The sequence below is a fragment of the Sorex fumeus genome, unplaced genomic scaffold, assembly GCF_029834395.1.
Source record: "Sorex fumeus unplaced genomic scaffold, SorFum_2.1 ptg000045l, whole genome shotgun sequence".
Classification (NCBI taxonomy): Eukaryota; Metazoa; Chordata; class Mammalia; order Eulipotyphla; family Soricidae; genus Sorex; species Sorex fumeus.
In genome coordinates this window covers 817,564-834,283 of record NW_026606102.1, presented here as the reverse complement: position 1 = coordinate 834,283, position 16,720 = coordinate 817,564, and the positions used below count along the sequence as shown (strand labels likewise).

Genomic DNA, 16,720 nt, shown 5'->3' with positions numbered 1-16,720 from the left:
TACTCTTAAAGAAGGTACATGATCTCTAGAGTAGATCAAAGGGTCTTTGGATGTTCACCACCTATAGGACAGTTGACTCAGTTCCTTCTCAGGCTCCGGGCAAACACATCTTGATAAATGCAGTGATTGTTCCTGTCTGAGAAGGGCTGAGATAAAATAAACAGCTGAATTACTATCTACGTTCCATACACATTTTATCTGTACATTTGTATTTATGTTATATCTCTCTTTTTTTCTTTTTTTTTATTAGTGAAACACCATGAGGTACGTAGACTTACATATTTTTGTGTTTGGGTTTCAGTTATACAATGATCAAGTACCCATCCCTACACCAGTGCCCATTCTCCACCACCAATGAACCCAGTAGTACTCCCACCCTACCCGATTCCCCCCCACCCTGCTCCACCTCTATGTCACGGCATTCCCTTTTGCTCTCTCTTTCTTTTAGGGTGTTGTGATTTGCAATAGAGGTATTGCGTGACCATTGTGTTCAGTCTATAGCTACTTTAGGCACGTGTCTCACATCCCAAGCAAGTCCTCTAAACAACATTTATTTGGTGTTCTCTTCTCTATCTGAGCTGCGTTTTCCCCCAGCATGTGCTGCCAGCTTTCAGGCCATGGAACAGACCTCCTGGTACTTATCTCAACTATTCTTGGGTGTTTGTCTCCCATTCTGTTCCTTTACATTCTCCAGATGAGTACAGTCTTTCTATGTCTTTCCCTCTCTTTCTGACTCATTTCACTTAGCATGATACTTTCCATGTAGAACTGCTTGTTTGCAAATTTCATGGCTTCATTCTTTCTAACTGCTGCATAGTATTCCATTGTGTAGATGTACCAAAGTTTCTTTAACCAGTCATATGTTCTCGGGCACTCTGGTTCTTTCCAGATCTTGGCTATGGTGAACAGTGCAGCAATGAACATACAAGTGCAGGTGTCATTTTGACTGTACTTTTTTGCCTCTCCAGGATATATTCCCAGGAGTGGTATTGCTGGGTCAAATGGGAGCTCAAATTCTAATTTTTTGAGAATTGTCCATACTGTTTTCCAAAAGGGCTGAACCAGTCAGCATTCTCACCAGCAGTGAAGGAGGTATCGCCACATCTGTGCCAATACTCATTGCTTTTGTTCTTTGGGATGTGGGACAGTCTCTGTTGTGTGAGATGATATCTCATTGTTGTTTTGATCTGCATCTCCCTGATGATTAGTGATGTAGAGCTTTTTCTCATGTGCCTTTTAGCCATTCATATTTCTTCTTTGAGAAAGTTTATGCTCATTTTGTCACCCCGTTTTTTGATGGGGTTGGATGTTTTCTTCTTATGGAGTTCAACCAGTGCTTTGTATATCCTTGATATCAACCCCTTATCAGATGGGCATTGGGTGAATATCATTTCCCATTCTGTAGATTGTCTTTGTATTTTGGTCACTATATCTTTTGCGGTGCAGAAGCTTCTTAGTTTAATATAGTCCATTTGTTTATCTCTGATTCCACTTGGTTGGTCAGTGGCATGTCATTTTTGAAGAAACCGTTAGCTTCAATATCGTGGAGGGTTTTTCCGACCTTGTCTTCAATGTACCTTATGGATTCTGGTCTGATCTTGAGGTCTTTAATCCATTTTGATCTGACTTTTGTGCATGGTGTTAAGTCAAGGTCTAAGCCCATTTTTTTGCATGTGGTTGTCATGCCAGCACCATTTGTTAAAGAGGCTTTCCTTGCTCCACTTCACATTTCTTGCTCCCTTATCAAAGATTAGATGTTCGTAAATTTGGAGTGATAGCACAGCGGTAGGGCGTTTGCCTTGCACGCAGCCAACATGGCCGACCCAAGTTCAATTCCTCCACCCCTCTCGGAGAGCCTGGCAAGCTACTGAGAGTATCTCACCTGCACGCAGAGCCTGGCAAGCTCCCCGTGACGTATTTGATATGCCAGACACAGTAACAACAAAGTCTCCAATGGAGACGTTACTGGGCCCGCTCGAGCAAATCGAGCAAAATTTGGGGTGCTGTGTAAGGATATTCCACCCTGTTCCATTGGTCTGTGGCTCTGCCTTTGTTCCAGTACCATGCTGTTTTAATTGTTACTGCTTTGTAGTAGAGTTTGAGGTTGGGGAGGGTGATGCCTCCCATTGTCTTTTTCCCAAGAATTGCTTTAGCTATTCGTGAGCGCTTGTTGTTCCAAATGAATTTTAGGTGTGCTTGATCCATTTCTTTGAAGAATTTTATGGGTATTTTTATAGGGATCACATTGAATCTGTATAGTGCCTTGGGGAGTATTGACATTTTGACAATGTTAATTCTTCCCATCTATGAGCAGGGGATATGTTTCCATTTCCTCATATCCTCTTTCATTTTGTGGAGTAGCGTTTTGTAGTTCTCTTTGTAGAGATCCTTTACCTCCTTCTTTAGGTTGATTCCGAGGCACTTGATTTTTGGGGGGCACAATTGTGAACAGGATTGCTTTTTTCATGTCTCTTTCTTCTGTCTCATTATTCGTGTATAGGAAGGCATGGAGTTATGAGTATTGATTTTATAGCCTGCGACTTTACTGTACAAGTCTATTGTTTCTAGGAGTTTCTTGGAAGAGGCTTTAGGATTCTCTAGATACAGTATCATATCATCTGCAAATAATGAGAGCGTGATTTCTTTTTTCCTATATGGATCCTCTTTAATATCAACTGCTATTTTTCCCCATTAAGGATAATGCTTGTCATAGGTTTGTCATAGATGGCTTTGACTATCTTAAGGAAAGTTCCTTCTAATCCCATTTTGGTGAGAGTTTTCATCATAAAATGGTGTTGGATCTTGTCAAATGTTTTCTCTGCATCTATTGATATAATCATATGGTTTTTATCTTTACTTTTGTTGACATGATGGATTATGTTGATTGATTTCCGAATGTTAAACCATCTTCGCATCCTGGGGATGAATTCCATTTGGTCATGGTGTATGATCTTTTTCATGGTTGTTGGATTCTATTTGCTAATATTTTGTTGACAATCTTCGCATCCGTGTTCTTCAGAGATATTGGCCTGTAATTTTCTTTGTTAGTGGTGTCCTTGTTTGCTTTTGGTATTAGGGAGATATGTGCCTCATGGAAACTGTTTGGGAGAGTTCTTGTTTTCTCAATTTCCTGGAAAAGCTTGAAGAGAACTGGTAACAAGTATTCTTTAAATGTTTGAAAGAATTTGCTAGTGAATCCATCTGGGCCTGGGCTTTTGTTTTTGGGAAGACTTTTGATTACGGTTTCTATTTCCTTGATATGAATGGGTCTATTTAGGTATTCCAAGTCTTCTTGGCTCAGTCTTGGTAGATTGTAGGAATCCAGGAATTTATTTCTTCTAGGTTCTCTTATTTCATGGCATACAGACTCTCAAAGTAGTCTCTGATGATCTTTTGAATTTCATTAGTTTCTGTTGTGATGTCCCCCTTTTCATTTCTGATTCAGTTTATTAGGGTTTTCTCTTTCTCTTTCTTTGTGACTCTTGCTAGTGGTTTATCAATCTTGTTTATTTACTCAAAGAACCAGATCTTGGTTTCATTGACCTTTCGGATTGTTTTTTGGGTTTCCATGTCGTTACTTTCTGCTCTAAGTTTTGTTATTTCTCTCTTTTGCCTGGGCTTGGGTTCCTTTTTTTGGTCTTTTTCTAAGATCTTGAGCTGTGAAGTCAAGTTCTCTATGTAGGCCCTTTCTTCCTTCCTGAGGAATGCTTGCAATGCTATAAATTTTCCTCTTAACACAACTTTATTTGTATCACGTAGGTTCTGGTAGCTCGTGTCTTCATTCTCATTTGTTTCCAGGTATCTTTTGATTTTTTCCTTGACTTCCTTCCTGACCCACTCATTGTTCAACATTGAGTAGTTTAATTTCCAGGTGTTTGATTTGGTTCTCTGCATCTGTGTATAATTTGCTTCTATCTTCAGTGTATCGTGGTCTGAAAAGATAGTTGATAAAACTTCTATCTTCCTGATTCTATTGATATATGTTTTGTGACCCAGCACGTGTTCTATTTTAGAGAATGGTCTGTGTGCACTGGAAAAGAATGTGTATTCTTTCTTTTTGGGGTGTAAAACCCTGTATATGTCTCTTAGCCCTCTCTCTTCTATTTCTTCCTTCAAAGCTAGTGTTCCCTTGCTGAGTTTTGTTCTTGTTGATCTATCCAGAGGGGATAAGGCGATGTTGAAGTCTTCGAGTACTATTGTATTGCTGGCAATGTCCTCCTTAAAATCTGTTACCAAAATAAAAAAATCTGTTAGCAGTTGTTTTAAGTATTTGGCTGGTCCCTCATTAGGTGCATATATATTTAAGAATGTGATTTCTTCCTGCTGTACATACCCTTTGATGAATAGAAAATGGCCTTCGCTGTCCCTTCTAATGTTTTTCATCCTGAAATCTATGTTGTCGAATACTAGTATGGCCACTCAAGCTATTTTGAGGGAGTTGTTTGCTTGCATGATTATTTTCCATACTTTAACTTTGAGTCTATGTTTGCTCTGACTGTTCAGATGAGTTTCTTGTAGGCAGAGAATGTTGCTTTCAGTTTCTGTATCCATTTTGCCACGCTGTGTCTCTTGATTGGTGCATTTAGACCATTGACATTGAGAGAGATTATTGTCATGGGGTTTTGTGCCATCTTTCTGTAAAGGTTTGTTGTGCTTATGGCTGTTTTCCTTCTTGAATTACAGAAGCCCTTTTAGTCCTTCTTTTAGGTTTGGTTTTGAATCTAGGAAGTTCCTGAGTTCTTGTTTATCTATAAAATTATATATCGGATAGCACAGCGGGTAGGGCGTTCGCCTTACAAGCGGCCAACATGGTCGACCCAAGTTCGATTCCTCCGCCCCTCTCGGAGAGCCCGGCAAGCTACTGAGAGTATTCGATATGCCAGACACAGTAACAACAAAGTCTCCAATGGAGATGTTACTGGGCCCGCTCGAGCAAATTGACGATCCATTGAGTTTGAGTGAGAGTTTAAAATAAAATATTTTATTTTAAACAGGATAACATATTCTTGGTTAGGTGTACATTTCATTGAAGTTTTTCACTATATTCCACCATTGTCTTCGGGCTTGTAGGGTTTTCTCTGATAGGTCTGCTGTAAATCTAAGGGGTGCTCCTTTGTATGTGATTTCCTTCTTTGACCTTGCTGCTTGCAGTATTGTGTCTCAATAAAGCAACCATCATTCTGACTATGATATGCTTTGGAGTGTTTTTATTAGGGTCTTTTTTAGCTGATACCCTTCTGGATCCTTGGATCTGGATGTCTGCATTCTTTAACTCTGGGAACTTTTCAGCAAAGCTTTCTTTCACTGTGGCTTTTTCTTTGGGGTTGCCTCCCTGTCCTTCTGGTATTCAGATGATTCTAATGTTGTTCCTCTTGGAGTTATCTCCAGTTCTCTGATTCACCTAACAGCTATTTTGAGGTCATTTCCCATTGTTTGTTGTTGCTTGTATGATTTCTGTTGCTCATCTTCAAGATCACTAATTCTGTCTTCAGCTGTAGACATTCTACTGCTGAGGGCACTGACTAAGTTTTTAATTTCATCTACCGAATCCTTTATTTGGGACACTTCTTTTTGTAGCTTTCTTATTTCTGCTCTCATTTCTTTCTGTATTTTCTTGACTTTCCATTCCACTGTTTCTTTCATTTCTTCCTTTAATTTTCTGGATGTCTGCTCCATTGATTCTTTGAGTAGTTCCTTGAACATCTTCAGCATTTCATCTCGGAATTCTTTATCAGAGAGATTGATTTGTGTGTAACCCCTGTTGAGGGTTCGTGGCTCTTTTCTTCGTCCCCACCTCGTAGTGGAGATTTGTGCTGTTTCTTTGTGCTGTAGTGGTTTTATGGAGGTAAAACCTTGTGGTTCACTAGCAGTGTTCCCTTTTATTGTGGGAAAGGATTCTGAATAAGGTTGGTCGATGGTGCTCAACCATCTCCCCTTCTAGAATATGTCCTTCCTCTCAGACATTAATCTGTGGCTTCTGATAAGCATCTAGTAAAGCATTGGACAGGTGCTCTTTTATGTTGAGCTTGAACAACTTCTTGCGTACTGGCCTTTTGTTGGAATTAGAGTAGACCAATGGATTATTGTCGTATTGTGTTTGAGGTGGCCAGGACTTTTACCAAAGAATTAGGTGATACAGGTTGGCATATAAGTGGAGAGTGCTGGGAGTGGGAAATATAACTGCGGGCCTGGTGAGCAGCCGCCCCCCTCAGAGAAGGCCACGCCCACTTTGAGGAGCCCACGCCCCCTACATGGAGACCATGACCCCAAACCGGTCCTGATGCTAGTCCACAGACCAGGGCACAAGGGCCTGTGCAGAGGAAAGGCTGAGGCTGGGTGGGCATGCACACCAGAATTCCGGGGAGTGCCCTCAGACCGCTGCCTGGTTGTCAGGCAAGTGGGATTGCAGGGCTGAACAGGACTGGGGTGGGGAGGGGGTGTCACACAGAAGGATACACCTGTGTGGAGGAAAGGCAAGGGCTGGGTCTATGTTATGTCTCTTTTTGGGGGAGGGGTCACACCTGGTGATGCACAGGGGTTACTCCTGGCTCTGCACTCAGTAATTACCCCTGGCGGTGCTCAGGGGCCAATATGGGATCCCTGGAATCGAACCCGGGTCGGACGTGTGCAAGGCAAGCACCCTACCCGTTGTGCTATCGCTCCAGCCCCTATGTTATGTCTCAACCCATAACGTGGGGGTTAGTAATTCCTTCTGTAGTTGCTGGGTTTGTCTGTGTAAAGGGCTCAGTACAGCAGCTGACACTTATATCTCCCTGCACAAAGGCTGCTTTCCCCCACAGTGGCAGAGAGAGTTAAGATATCCTTCCAAACTTAACGTCCTGTGACACCATGAATTTCATATGGAAAGCAACACTGTCCTCTAAGGTTTTCTGTAAAACTTTTATGGCAAATAAGTAATAGCAAGATGTCAGATTGACTTCAAATCTTTGCATTCCAAAGAAAATCATAGGTTCTTTTTCCTTCAACCCAGTCTTTTATTTTTGGATGGAGGGGCCATACCTGCTGGTGCTCAGGGATTACTCCTGGTTCTGTGCTTATCGGTCATTCCTGATAGTGCTTGGGGGATCCTGTGTGATGCTTAAGATTAAACTGGGGTTGACTGTGTGCAAGGTCTATGCCTTAACCCCCATACTATCTCTCTGATCCTCCCTTCCTTGTAGTTTAATGCATGTCTGGGGTGGTAGAAAGGGATGTTTTATATTCCTCTGTTAACCATGCTTATCTACCACCCCTAAATACCAGAAGTCTGCCTTCCATATATCCAGTGTGCCGCTTCTTCTGATTCTGAGTGTCCACAATCAGCCCTGGCGCTGCCTTTGTGCTCAGACTTTGTCTTGTCCAACCTCTGCTCAACGTCACTGAGAGAGGAAAAGGAAAAGTAGGAAGCAGTAGAACCAGGTAGACCCCAGGAACATGATCTCCCAGAGTGATGCCTTCTGCAGCATCACTTAAAGTCAGTGTATATATAGAGGGAGATTGGACAGCACAGTGAAGCTATGAGTGAAAACAGTGAGAAAGCGTCAAGACTCAGATAAGTAAGGATGGTGCTCTAAGGGCAGTACCTTTCACAGGACTCTCTCTTCCAACCACATACAGTGTCATCCCTTAGACCTGTTACAGCTGCTCTGTTTCTGACTTTCCTCTTGTTTGTTCCTTATCTCTTTCCATCCCGGAGACCCTTCCCAGAAACAGCCACTTGCTTCCACTTGCCAACAGGGAGGCAACATTCCACTTGGCCTTTCCTGGTTAGTATCTTCTCAATAAGCAGGGAAGCTTGAGGGTTCAGAGAAGGATAGGCCAGAGGGGTGATTGACAGAATTTAAATTCCTGGGGGGCAGAATAGACTGTGTGGTTCATGACCCTGAACCAATGTTGTTGCTGGTGGAGTTTCCCCAAGTAGCTTATGTGAAGTGGGAAGGAGAAAGGCAACAGCCTGGAGAAGGAAATCTGATTTCCTCCACCCACTTTTAACACCTGGGGAAGCACCTGTGAGATTTAGGACTGATGAAAGTCCACTATGAGTTCCTGCACAGCACAAATGCTCATGTCCCATCAGCCACACATTCTACCAGCTCCTTGGGACAGCCATCAAGCCTGAAGTCCACTTGTTCTGCACACAGTAGGGAATGATGCCAGACACCTGATTTTTGGGAATGGTGCACTCAGGATGGAGCAAGGAATTTTTCTTTGCAGGAAAGGAAATTCAGTCCTAATCTCACTCACTCAGCCCATTTTGGGTTCATTGCCTTTCCTGCACAGGAAAGAATTTTAGGAGGAGACAATAAGTTTATTGGGGAAAATAAAGGGAGTTAAAAAGAGAGGTAGGTTAAGTTATATACTCAAGAGAATACTGACTGCAGAGAGCCCATTAGGCATCCCAGTGATCCAGTATGAAAATGCACACCTCAGGGTGGGAGATACAGGGAGCATGCGTACCTGTGTACAGGCAACGTGGCAAAGGTCACATGCACACACTTCCTCTGCCCAAGTTAGTTCATATACACTTTTTCCCAAGCTAACCCCACTGCAGTCCATTGCTAGGTTGCCCAGAGGGAGATCTGGGAACAGGTGATGGTCTTTTATTGATGTTCTTCACTTGGCCTTTGTTCTAATGTTGAAGCATCTTTCTCAGGGAGTCCAGCCACACCCCCTATTAGGAAGTCTTCTTGCACTGGCTTGGAATTCTGCATCTCCATGACTTTCTGGCTCCTAATACAGGCCTTTGTGTCAAAGGTCTCCATGCCTTTGGACTGCTTCAGATTTCAGACCCTGTTTTACCCCAGTGTACATTACCAGGTACCAGCACTACCCCGCCATCTTCTTTCCTACAACAATTTTTCTTGTTCTGAACTCGGAATCAAAGTGATTAACATCACTGATCCCTTTGTATCACTATGCCTGCTTTTTATTTTTATTGTATTTTTATCGTATTTTACAAAGCTGTTGATAATAAAGTTGTTTCAGGCATACAATGTGTCAACACCAATCCTACCACCAATGTCCCCTTTCTTTTCACCAATATCCCTAGCCTTCTCCCTTTCCCCAGGCATCTAGCTCATTTCATAATTCTCTGGTGTATGATTCACTTCTTTTCAGACTATTTTCTGCATTCTGCTGTTTCATAGCTGTTTCCTCCTTCTCAACTTGGAGTTACTCTGTCTTTGGCTCTGCTTCTGTTATTCAGACATTCTATTGATTTTTTTTTATCACTTACCATGTTCTTCTTTTTTTTGTCATTTCTGACTGTAGTAGTTTTTTCAATTTGACTTTTATACTTTCTTGTACTTTGCTGACTTCCTGAAAAGGAATGAACAGTATACCAAAGAATTATTGTATGTGTTCAAAAGGAACAATATAAGTATCATCATTGTCTCTGAAGAACAGGAAGGAAATGTGATGAAGAAACAATAGTTAAAGAAATTGTCCCTAAGAACTTCCTAGAGCTGAAGACTACAGGCACTGAGATCCAAGAGACCAGATGGGTTCACTAATGATTTCTTCCAAACCATTAAAGAAGACCTACTTCCAATCCTTTTCAAGCTCTTCCAGAAAATGGATGAAACAAGAATCCTCCCAAACAGTTTCTGTGAGGCAAACATTGCCCTGATACCAAAAACAGAAATATCAAAACATGGAAAATTCTAGACTTGTATCACTTTCCCTTGTATTCTTTTTTTTGGGGGGGGGTCACACCCGGCGATGCGCAGGGGTTACTCCTGGCTCTGCGCTCAGGAATTACCCCTGGCGGTGCTCAGGGAACCATATGGGATACTGGAAATTGAACCCGGGTCGGCTGCGTGCAAGGCAAATGCCCTACCCGCTGTGCTATTGCTCCAGCCCCTCCCTTATATTCTTAAACTTTTTAAGTTTTGACAATTTTCATGAAAGGAAAAATCCTTTTTTACCTAACAATTGAATTAGTATTGCTTTTTTGAAATGTCACCTCTTTGGTATATTCCTATAAACATTTCATGTCTAGATGTATTAAAAATTTGATTTCATGAAATTCAAAGTAACAGACCAACAGTTTGTAAAGGGCTCAATTTCTTTCATCCCTCATTATCAGTTTATTTGCTAGAAACTGAGAGATAGGAACGCAAGGAGAATACAGCTAAGATTTGGCCACACAATTAGAAATACTTCTGGGTCGGATTAAACCCTGATTCAGTGGACTTTTCACTAGAAAATGAACAAATTGTGAGGCTCATGACCCAGTTCAGTTGACTGATATCCAAATTCCACAGTTGAAAACAGGTCAGAGTTTATGGAACACTACAGTTGCCTGTCCTGTGACTAATTTATTAAAAATAATCACTGTAATTCTAGTGCATTGTCTGATCTACTTGGTAGTTTATGCTCTCTCTTATCTCATGGTCAAGTTACGGAGCATAATATGCTTTGGGGTTCCAGAGAGGTGACTCAAAGGGCTGGGACACATGCTGCATGCAGGTAGCCTGCATTCAACCCCTGGCACCTCTTGGTCCCTGAAGCACTGCCAGTGATGCCCTCTTCACCAAATAGATTCATTTTATGACTGTAAGAACCAGTAGTGATTGGTGAACATAAAATTTGTCATGAACCCAAAACTGAATTTAGAAGCATGGAAACACCAACTAAGGGATTTAAAGTATGAAGTTACTGTTGTAACTAAAATTTGTCTTTAAAAGAAATAAGCCTCTTAAAAGGTGAGTAGGAGGAAGTTTTTAACAATCAAAATCTTAAAAGAATGAGGGCTGAGCACAGAAAGACAGCTTCGAGGGCTAGAGCATATGCCTGGCATTCGGTAAGGCCCTGCATTTCATGGCTCCATAAGCGTCACTGGGATGGGCCCGGTGAATTGTGTGGCTGAGTTATCTTAGTATTGTCTAGAAGCATCCCCCAGGTACCCTGCCCTCCAAAAAATAGAATGGGAGGAAAGATGTTCCTAAATGTCATGGGTTGAGAGTTTTAAATGGCAATCATTTTTCATGTAAACTCCTCACTAGAGAAAAATAAAGAATAGTTTTATGTGGGAGGAGGTTTTAAAAATCAATTTAAAAAACAAACACTGTCATTTTAAAGTCCTAAATGGCTTACATGGAATGACTGTCAAATTGCAAAATTATACTGAACAGAGGCATTTTGGATATTATATTTGAGAGCCAGATAATGAATGACTCAGATCATCTGAGCATATTGAACTGACTCACTTGTTTTGGAAGAAGGTGTCATCAAATTGCTGATTCTGTTGGTGTTTTTCCTTTTGTTTCACCTTATAATAGCAAAGGAATCCTGAAAGTCAGTGACTTTTCAGTTCCACTGTGTCAAGACTTTGCAAACACCATTAGCAAGCTTAATTTATGGTTGTATAGGCGTTTCTTCTGGTAGGCTAATACAATGTACATGTGTAGCAATGGAGTAAGGAATACATAGAAATCTCAAACAGGATAAAAATGAAAGAGTCTAGAAATAATAAGACAACCTTGAGTGTGTGTGTAGGGTGCGGATAGAGAATATTCAGGTTGTCTTACACTGGTAAGATTGAGGTGGTTTTTGGCTGGGTCTTGAAGGATGAATATAACATTCTATCATCAAATCATGTGGGAAATGAAGTATAGGTAATCCTGGATAGAAGAAAGTATTGCAGTAATACAGACCATAGAGGTTGCTCAAAGGCTAGATAACTATCTAATTCAGAGAGAGGAGATATAAAAAGAAGAGATGGGGATTATGGGAGTACAGACACATGTGTCAGGTCTATTGAACTTCTTGGTATGGTTTATACATAATCTGTATCTAATCTGGAAATTGCTGTTCATCTCAGTCCCGTAATTTCATTCTTCAGCAGAGACTGGTTTGTATGATGAATAACAATAGTCTAAAGGAAGCTTATAATCTTTTTTATACCTGTCCCTGATCTCCTTTCTATCCTTTTATATTCTTCTGTGGCATCTAGTGTTAGGAATTTTCAGTGCTACACACAAATAAAGAGCCTTTCATTACTTCTGGAACATTTAACTGGTAACTGTAAATTGCAACTCTTAAAGTATGTTTGTGGGGCCAGAGAGATAGTACAGGAATTAAGGTACTAGCCTTGCATGCAACTAATCTTAGTTTGATCCCTGACAATACATATGGTTCACTGTGCACTGCCAGGAGTGATTCCTGAGCACAGAGCCAGAAACAGCCCCTGAGAACTGCCAGTTTTACCCAAAAAGTCCAAATGAAATAGAATTAAAATATGTCTGTGAAGTGCTGGGTTGATCCAAAAAAAAAAAATTACATATAGCACTGTAGCACTGTTCTCCCATTGTTCATCAATTTGCTCAAGCGGGCACCAAATTGGGAGTGTCACAACAAATTGTGAGACTTGTTACTTGTTGTTACTTTTTTGGCATATTGAATATGCCACGGGGAGCTGACCAGGCTCTGCCAATATATATGTATGTATAGACACACACAGTGTATACACGCACTTAAATATTGTGAATGTGAATAGAAAAAATATAGAAAATATTTTTTCTGACCTTTTGTTATTTCCCAACAGGATTGAAAAAACGTACAAGAAAGGCCTTTGGAATACGGAAGAAAGAAAAGGACACTGATTCAACGTATGTATTTTTACCTTCCCCTAAATAAAAGTTTACCTCCTCCTAAAAAGTTCTTTGCCTTAAATATACTGCTATGATTGACCTTGAAATGTGCACATAGTGTTCTTGTCTAGCATTTACTTTGCTATTGTTCTCCCCATTTTCAGTTTTTCAGCATAAACAGTTCTTAGGTTTGTACTTAAAGAGAGATTTTCCACTGTGTGTTCAGTTTTCAGCATGTGCTATTTCTTTGACCACTTCTCAGATGTGCCCCAGGATACTGAGATGACACTATTGCTTTTGCAACATCTTTCGGCTTTCTCTACTGATGGAAAGTACAAGCAATAGTAGGTTTGAAAGAGACAGAAGTTAGACTAGATAGCATTCCCCAATACTTACCTAATATCCTGGGATTTTTTTACAAGCAGAAAATAGTTCATGGCCCAACAGAATTCACAGGAAGAGCATGCTGTTTGACTGCAAATAAGAAACCAGTGCCAGAAACAACTCTTCAGAAACTTTCACGCGTTTGAATGCCCAAGATAATCAGTTGCCCACAGAGGGACACAGCTAGACCTATTTTGAAATGGTCTAATGATAAAACAGTATCATTCCACAAATTTCAGCATTTAAAATTGTCCTTAGAATTTAAATTCTGATACAAAATCTTAAATGCATTTTTGAGCCAGATAGCAAACTAAAGTAAAGGAAGTCAGAATGTCAAGATTCTAACCAAGACAAACATATGGGAAAACATTACTACTACTCAGCTGTGATTGTGTGTGACCCATAGAACCAGTCACCCTGTGGTTTCATGTAGATCATAGAATAAACCTATGAACACATTTGGATAGAATCCCTGAAAGAATGTTAGTAAATATTATGAAACTCAATAGTTGTTTGGGAATTGGATAAAATGAGGTCTACAGTGATTTCTACCTTTTGCTTTGTATTTTTCTTTTTTTCAGAAATTTATCATGCAGTGAACATGACCCCACATTCTTTTACTTTGAGAATTAATAATTCACGGGACAAATTATCTACCACAGAAACTTAAATCTTTTCTTTGCAGTGTCTTTTGGAGTGAAAATAATAAGATAGCCTGTCAACTAGTTTGCACACAAGCATAGGTGATGCTAGAACGCAAAGCTGAAAAGATGTGGGACACACACACACATACACACACACATACACACACACAGGAAGTGTCATCAGTCGCAAGCAGAGGGATCTTCCCAGCATGGGCTAAAGATTTTAAGACTTCCAACATGGGGAAGTCTTAAAGACTTGAAAGCCAGGTAAAGTAAAGGATTTGGGGTTATGGGGCTATTTTTTGTCAAAATACCAAATACTTGACTCCTTATTGTATATTTCTTAGCACTTCTTATAGTAAAAAAATTGTTCCATAAGGTTAGGGAGATGGCTCAAAGAGTGGAGTATGTGTTTCGCTTGTGGAAGGCGTCATTTTTATTCCTGGTACTATGTGACCCCCCCCAAATATATCCCAGGAGTGCCCCCAGACATTACAGGGTGTTGTTGAGCGATAGCACAGCGGGTAGGGCGTTCGCCTTACACGCGGCCAACATGGCCGACCCGAGTTCGATTCCTCCGCCCCTCTCGGAGAGCCCGACAAGCTACCGAGAGTATTCGATATGCCAGACACAGTAACAACAAAGTCTCCAATGGAGACATTACTGGGCCCGCTCGACCAAATTGACGATCAACGGGAGGGCCTTTACCTTTATTTATATTAACCCCATGAAAAAGCATTTATATCAGTATGTATTTATATATTATTATCCTATATGCACTGTCCTCCCATTCATCAATTTGCTCAAGCGTGCACCAGTAACATCTCCATTGTGAGACTTGTTGTTACTGTTTTTGGCATATCGAATACATCACGGGGAGCTTTCCAGGCTCTGCTGTGCAGGCTGGATACTCCCTGTAGCTTGCTGGGCTCTCTGAGAGATTATTAGCCTATGTGTATATACATATATATGTCTATATTTCATAAAAATTATATTTACTCTTGTCCTGCACATTTTTCTAAGTAATTGAATTGGAACTATTCTTCTGAGAATCCTCTTATCTTTATTATCACTTAGAAAATTGCTGTTTTCTAAACATTTCCTATTTCCTACCCAGAGAAGTTGATGTTCTTTCAATAGATTTAAAAGAAGTTTGATCTACAGAGTCAAGACTTTAGTTCTACTCTTACCCATATGTCCTGGGAGTCCACCATTCTTTGCTGCTTTAGTTTCCATTAGATGGATGGAGTATCAGTTCTCTGAAAGCCAGACCAGGGTCACTTCTCTGGCCCTGACCATCGGCTGTGTCCCTTTTCACCTTTGTCACTTGTGACACAACCCAAGAGAGCATTCTTATCAGAAAGCAATTCCACCTTGCTTTAAAGACAGTCCCTGTCACTTACTGCCCGTAATCTATGGTAGGGAAAGGAAATTCAAACGGTTCAAGAGGGAAAAGAGTCCAATGACCTCCCCAGTACTGACTGAGTTCATTATGGCCGACACATGGGCCGGGTGTCTGCTATCCCTCCTAAAGGGAGGAACTAAGGAGTCTTCTCCTCCCACTCTGGGTGCTTAGTAGAAACTACCCATCATTGTTCAATTAACTACAATTTTTGATCAACTGATACTTTTCCTATTCATTTTAGATGAAACTTCATAGAATTAACCCTGTGTCCAAGGAATGTTCTTAGACTCAAAGATCTCTCGACCCCCCCATGGTCTTTGAACTCCTTGCTTTCATGTAAACTCAGAACTTACCAGTTCTGAGCAATGGTATCCTCCCATCAAGTACTTCGTAATCTACCTAGATTACTATGATAATTTAGAACGTTTATTAAGTGTGACTTTCCCAAGCAGTACTCAGGAAGCACAGGAACCACTTTTGAGAATTCTTAACCAAAAGGGCTGGTGGTTCGAATTCAGGGCCCAATGATGTGCGGTAGCCATGCCCTGAAGTACCAGGGTTTACCCAGGCAAGCATGTGAGGGACCATGTAGTGCCTGGAAATGATCAGCCACATTCAGCACAAGTGTCTTAAGCCAAGTATCCTGAATCCTCAGCTCTGAATCTTCTGCTAATTTTAAATATCTGCTGATTTTGATTTTTTTTGCCTTTGGTTTTTGTTTTATTTTGATTTGGAGGCCACCCTAGTAGTTCTAACAGTTTGCTCCTGGCTCTGTACTCAGGGATGACTGCTGGCAGTTCTGGTGGGGCCATATGTAATTCTGGGTATCGAACATAGGTTTTTTATATGCAAAGCAAGCACCCTATCCTTGGTGTATTATCACTCCATATCTGTCTGCTAGTTTGAAGGAAGTGTTGGTGGGAAAGAAAAAAACACATCTTGGAGTCCAGACAGTATCCTACCAACTCTCTCTCTCTCTTTCTCTCTCTCTCTTCCTCTCTCTCTCTCTTCCTCTCTCTCTCTCTCTCTGGTTCATGCATGCACACACATGTGCGCACCAACACACACACACACACACATACACACACACACCTGCTGCATCTGATACCCTATGAATCAGTAAAGAATTTAATTACTTTGTCCTACCTACAAAAGAATAGTTCCAATCACACCAAACTCTTCAAGATTTCACATCCATTCCAATCACTTAGTAAAGTTTTCTCAGAAGGTCCCATCTAAGCATAATTTTTGGCTCCATGTGGCTAGAATAACATTTTTCTAGCTCCATAAAGTGATTTAAAATAGGAAGTTGCCATGACTACCCTCTCGCTCTCTTCCTCACATTCCTCCAGTTCAGTTTTCCAAATGACAATAATAATAATAGCCTTCCAATATTGCTAAAAGTCTGGCATGGCTGAAAGTACATGATTTTGTGTTCCTAGTAAAGAGAGGTTATGGAAGAGAACAAAAATTTCAACCAACACTTTTTTGAATGCTTAATGTCTGAAACTGTTTTAAGTCCACATACATTCTATAAGATAAATAAGATAATTTTCTTAATATCGATCCATTTCTCTCTATAAAAATGGCTGGGGGTGTTAAATAGTGTGTTCATGGTCACAGAACCATGATTGATAGGGTCTCTAGGTTCTGGACACCCAGAGTCAGTCAAAATGCCTTCCAGGAAGAGATGC

General features: G+C 40.8%; 1 protein-coding gene across 1 annotated transcript in view; it reads left to right on the top strand.

Annotated features, from left to right (window-relative positions):
• The window catches only part of SGIP1 (SH3GL interacting endocytic adaptor 1), a 242,371-nt gene that overhangs the window by 91,989 nt on the left and 133,662 nt on the right, over positions 1 to 16,720 (top strand). Inside the window, exon 2 of the mRNA XM_056122229.1 lies at positions 12,548 to 12,611. Coding sequence (XP_055978204.1) covers positions 12,548 to 12,611 — 64 coding nt within the window. The remainder of the gene's footprint in view (positions 1 to 12,547; positions 12,612 to 16,720) is intronic.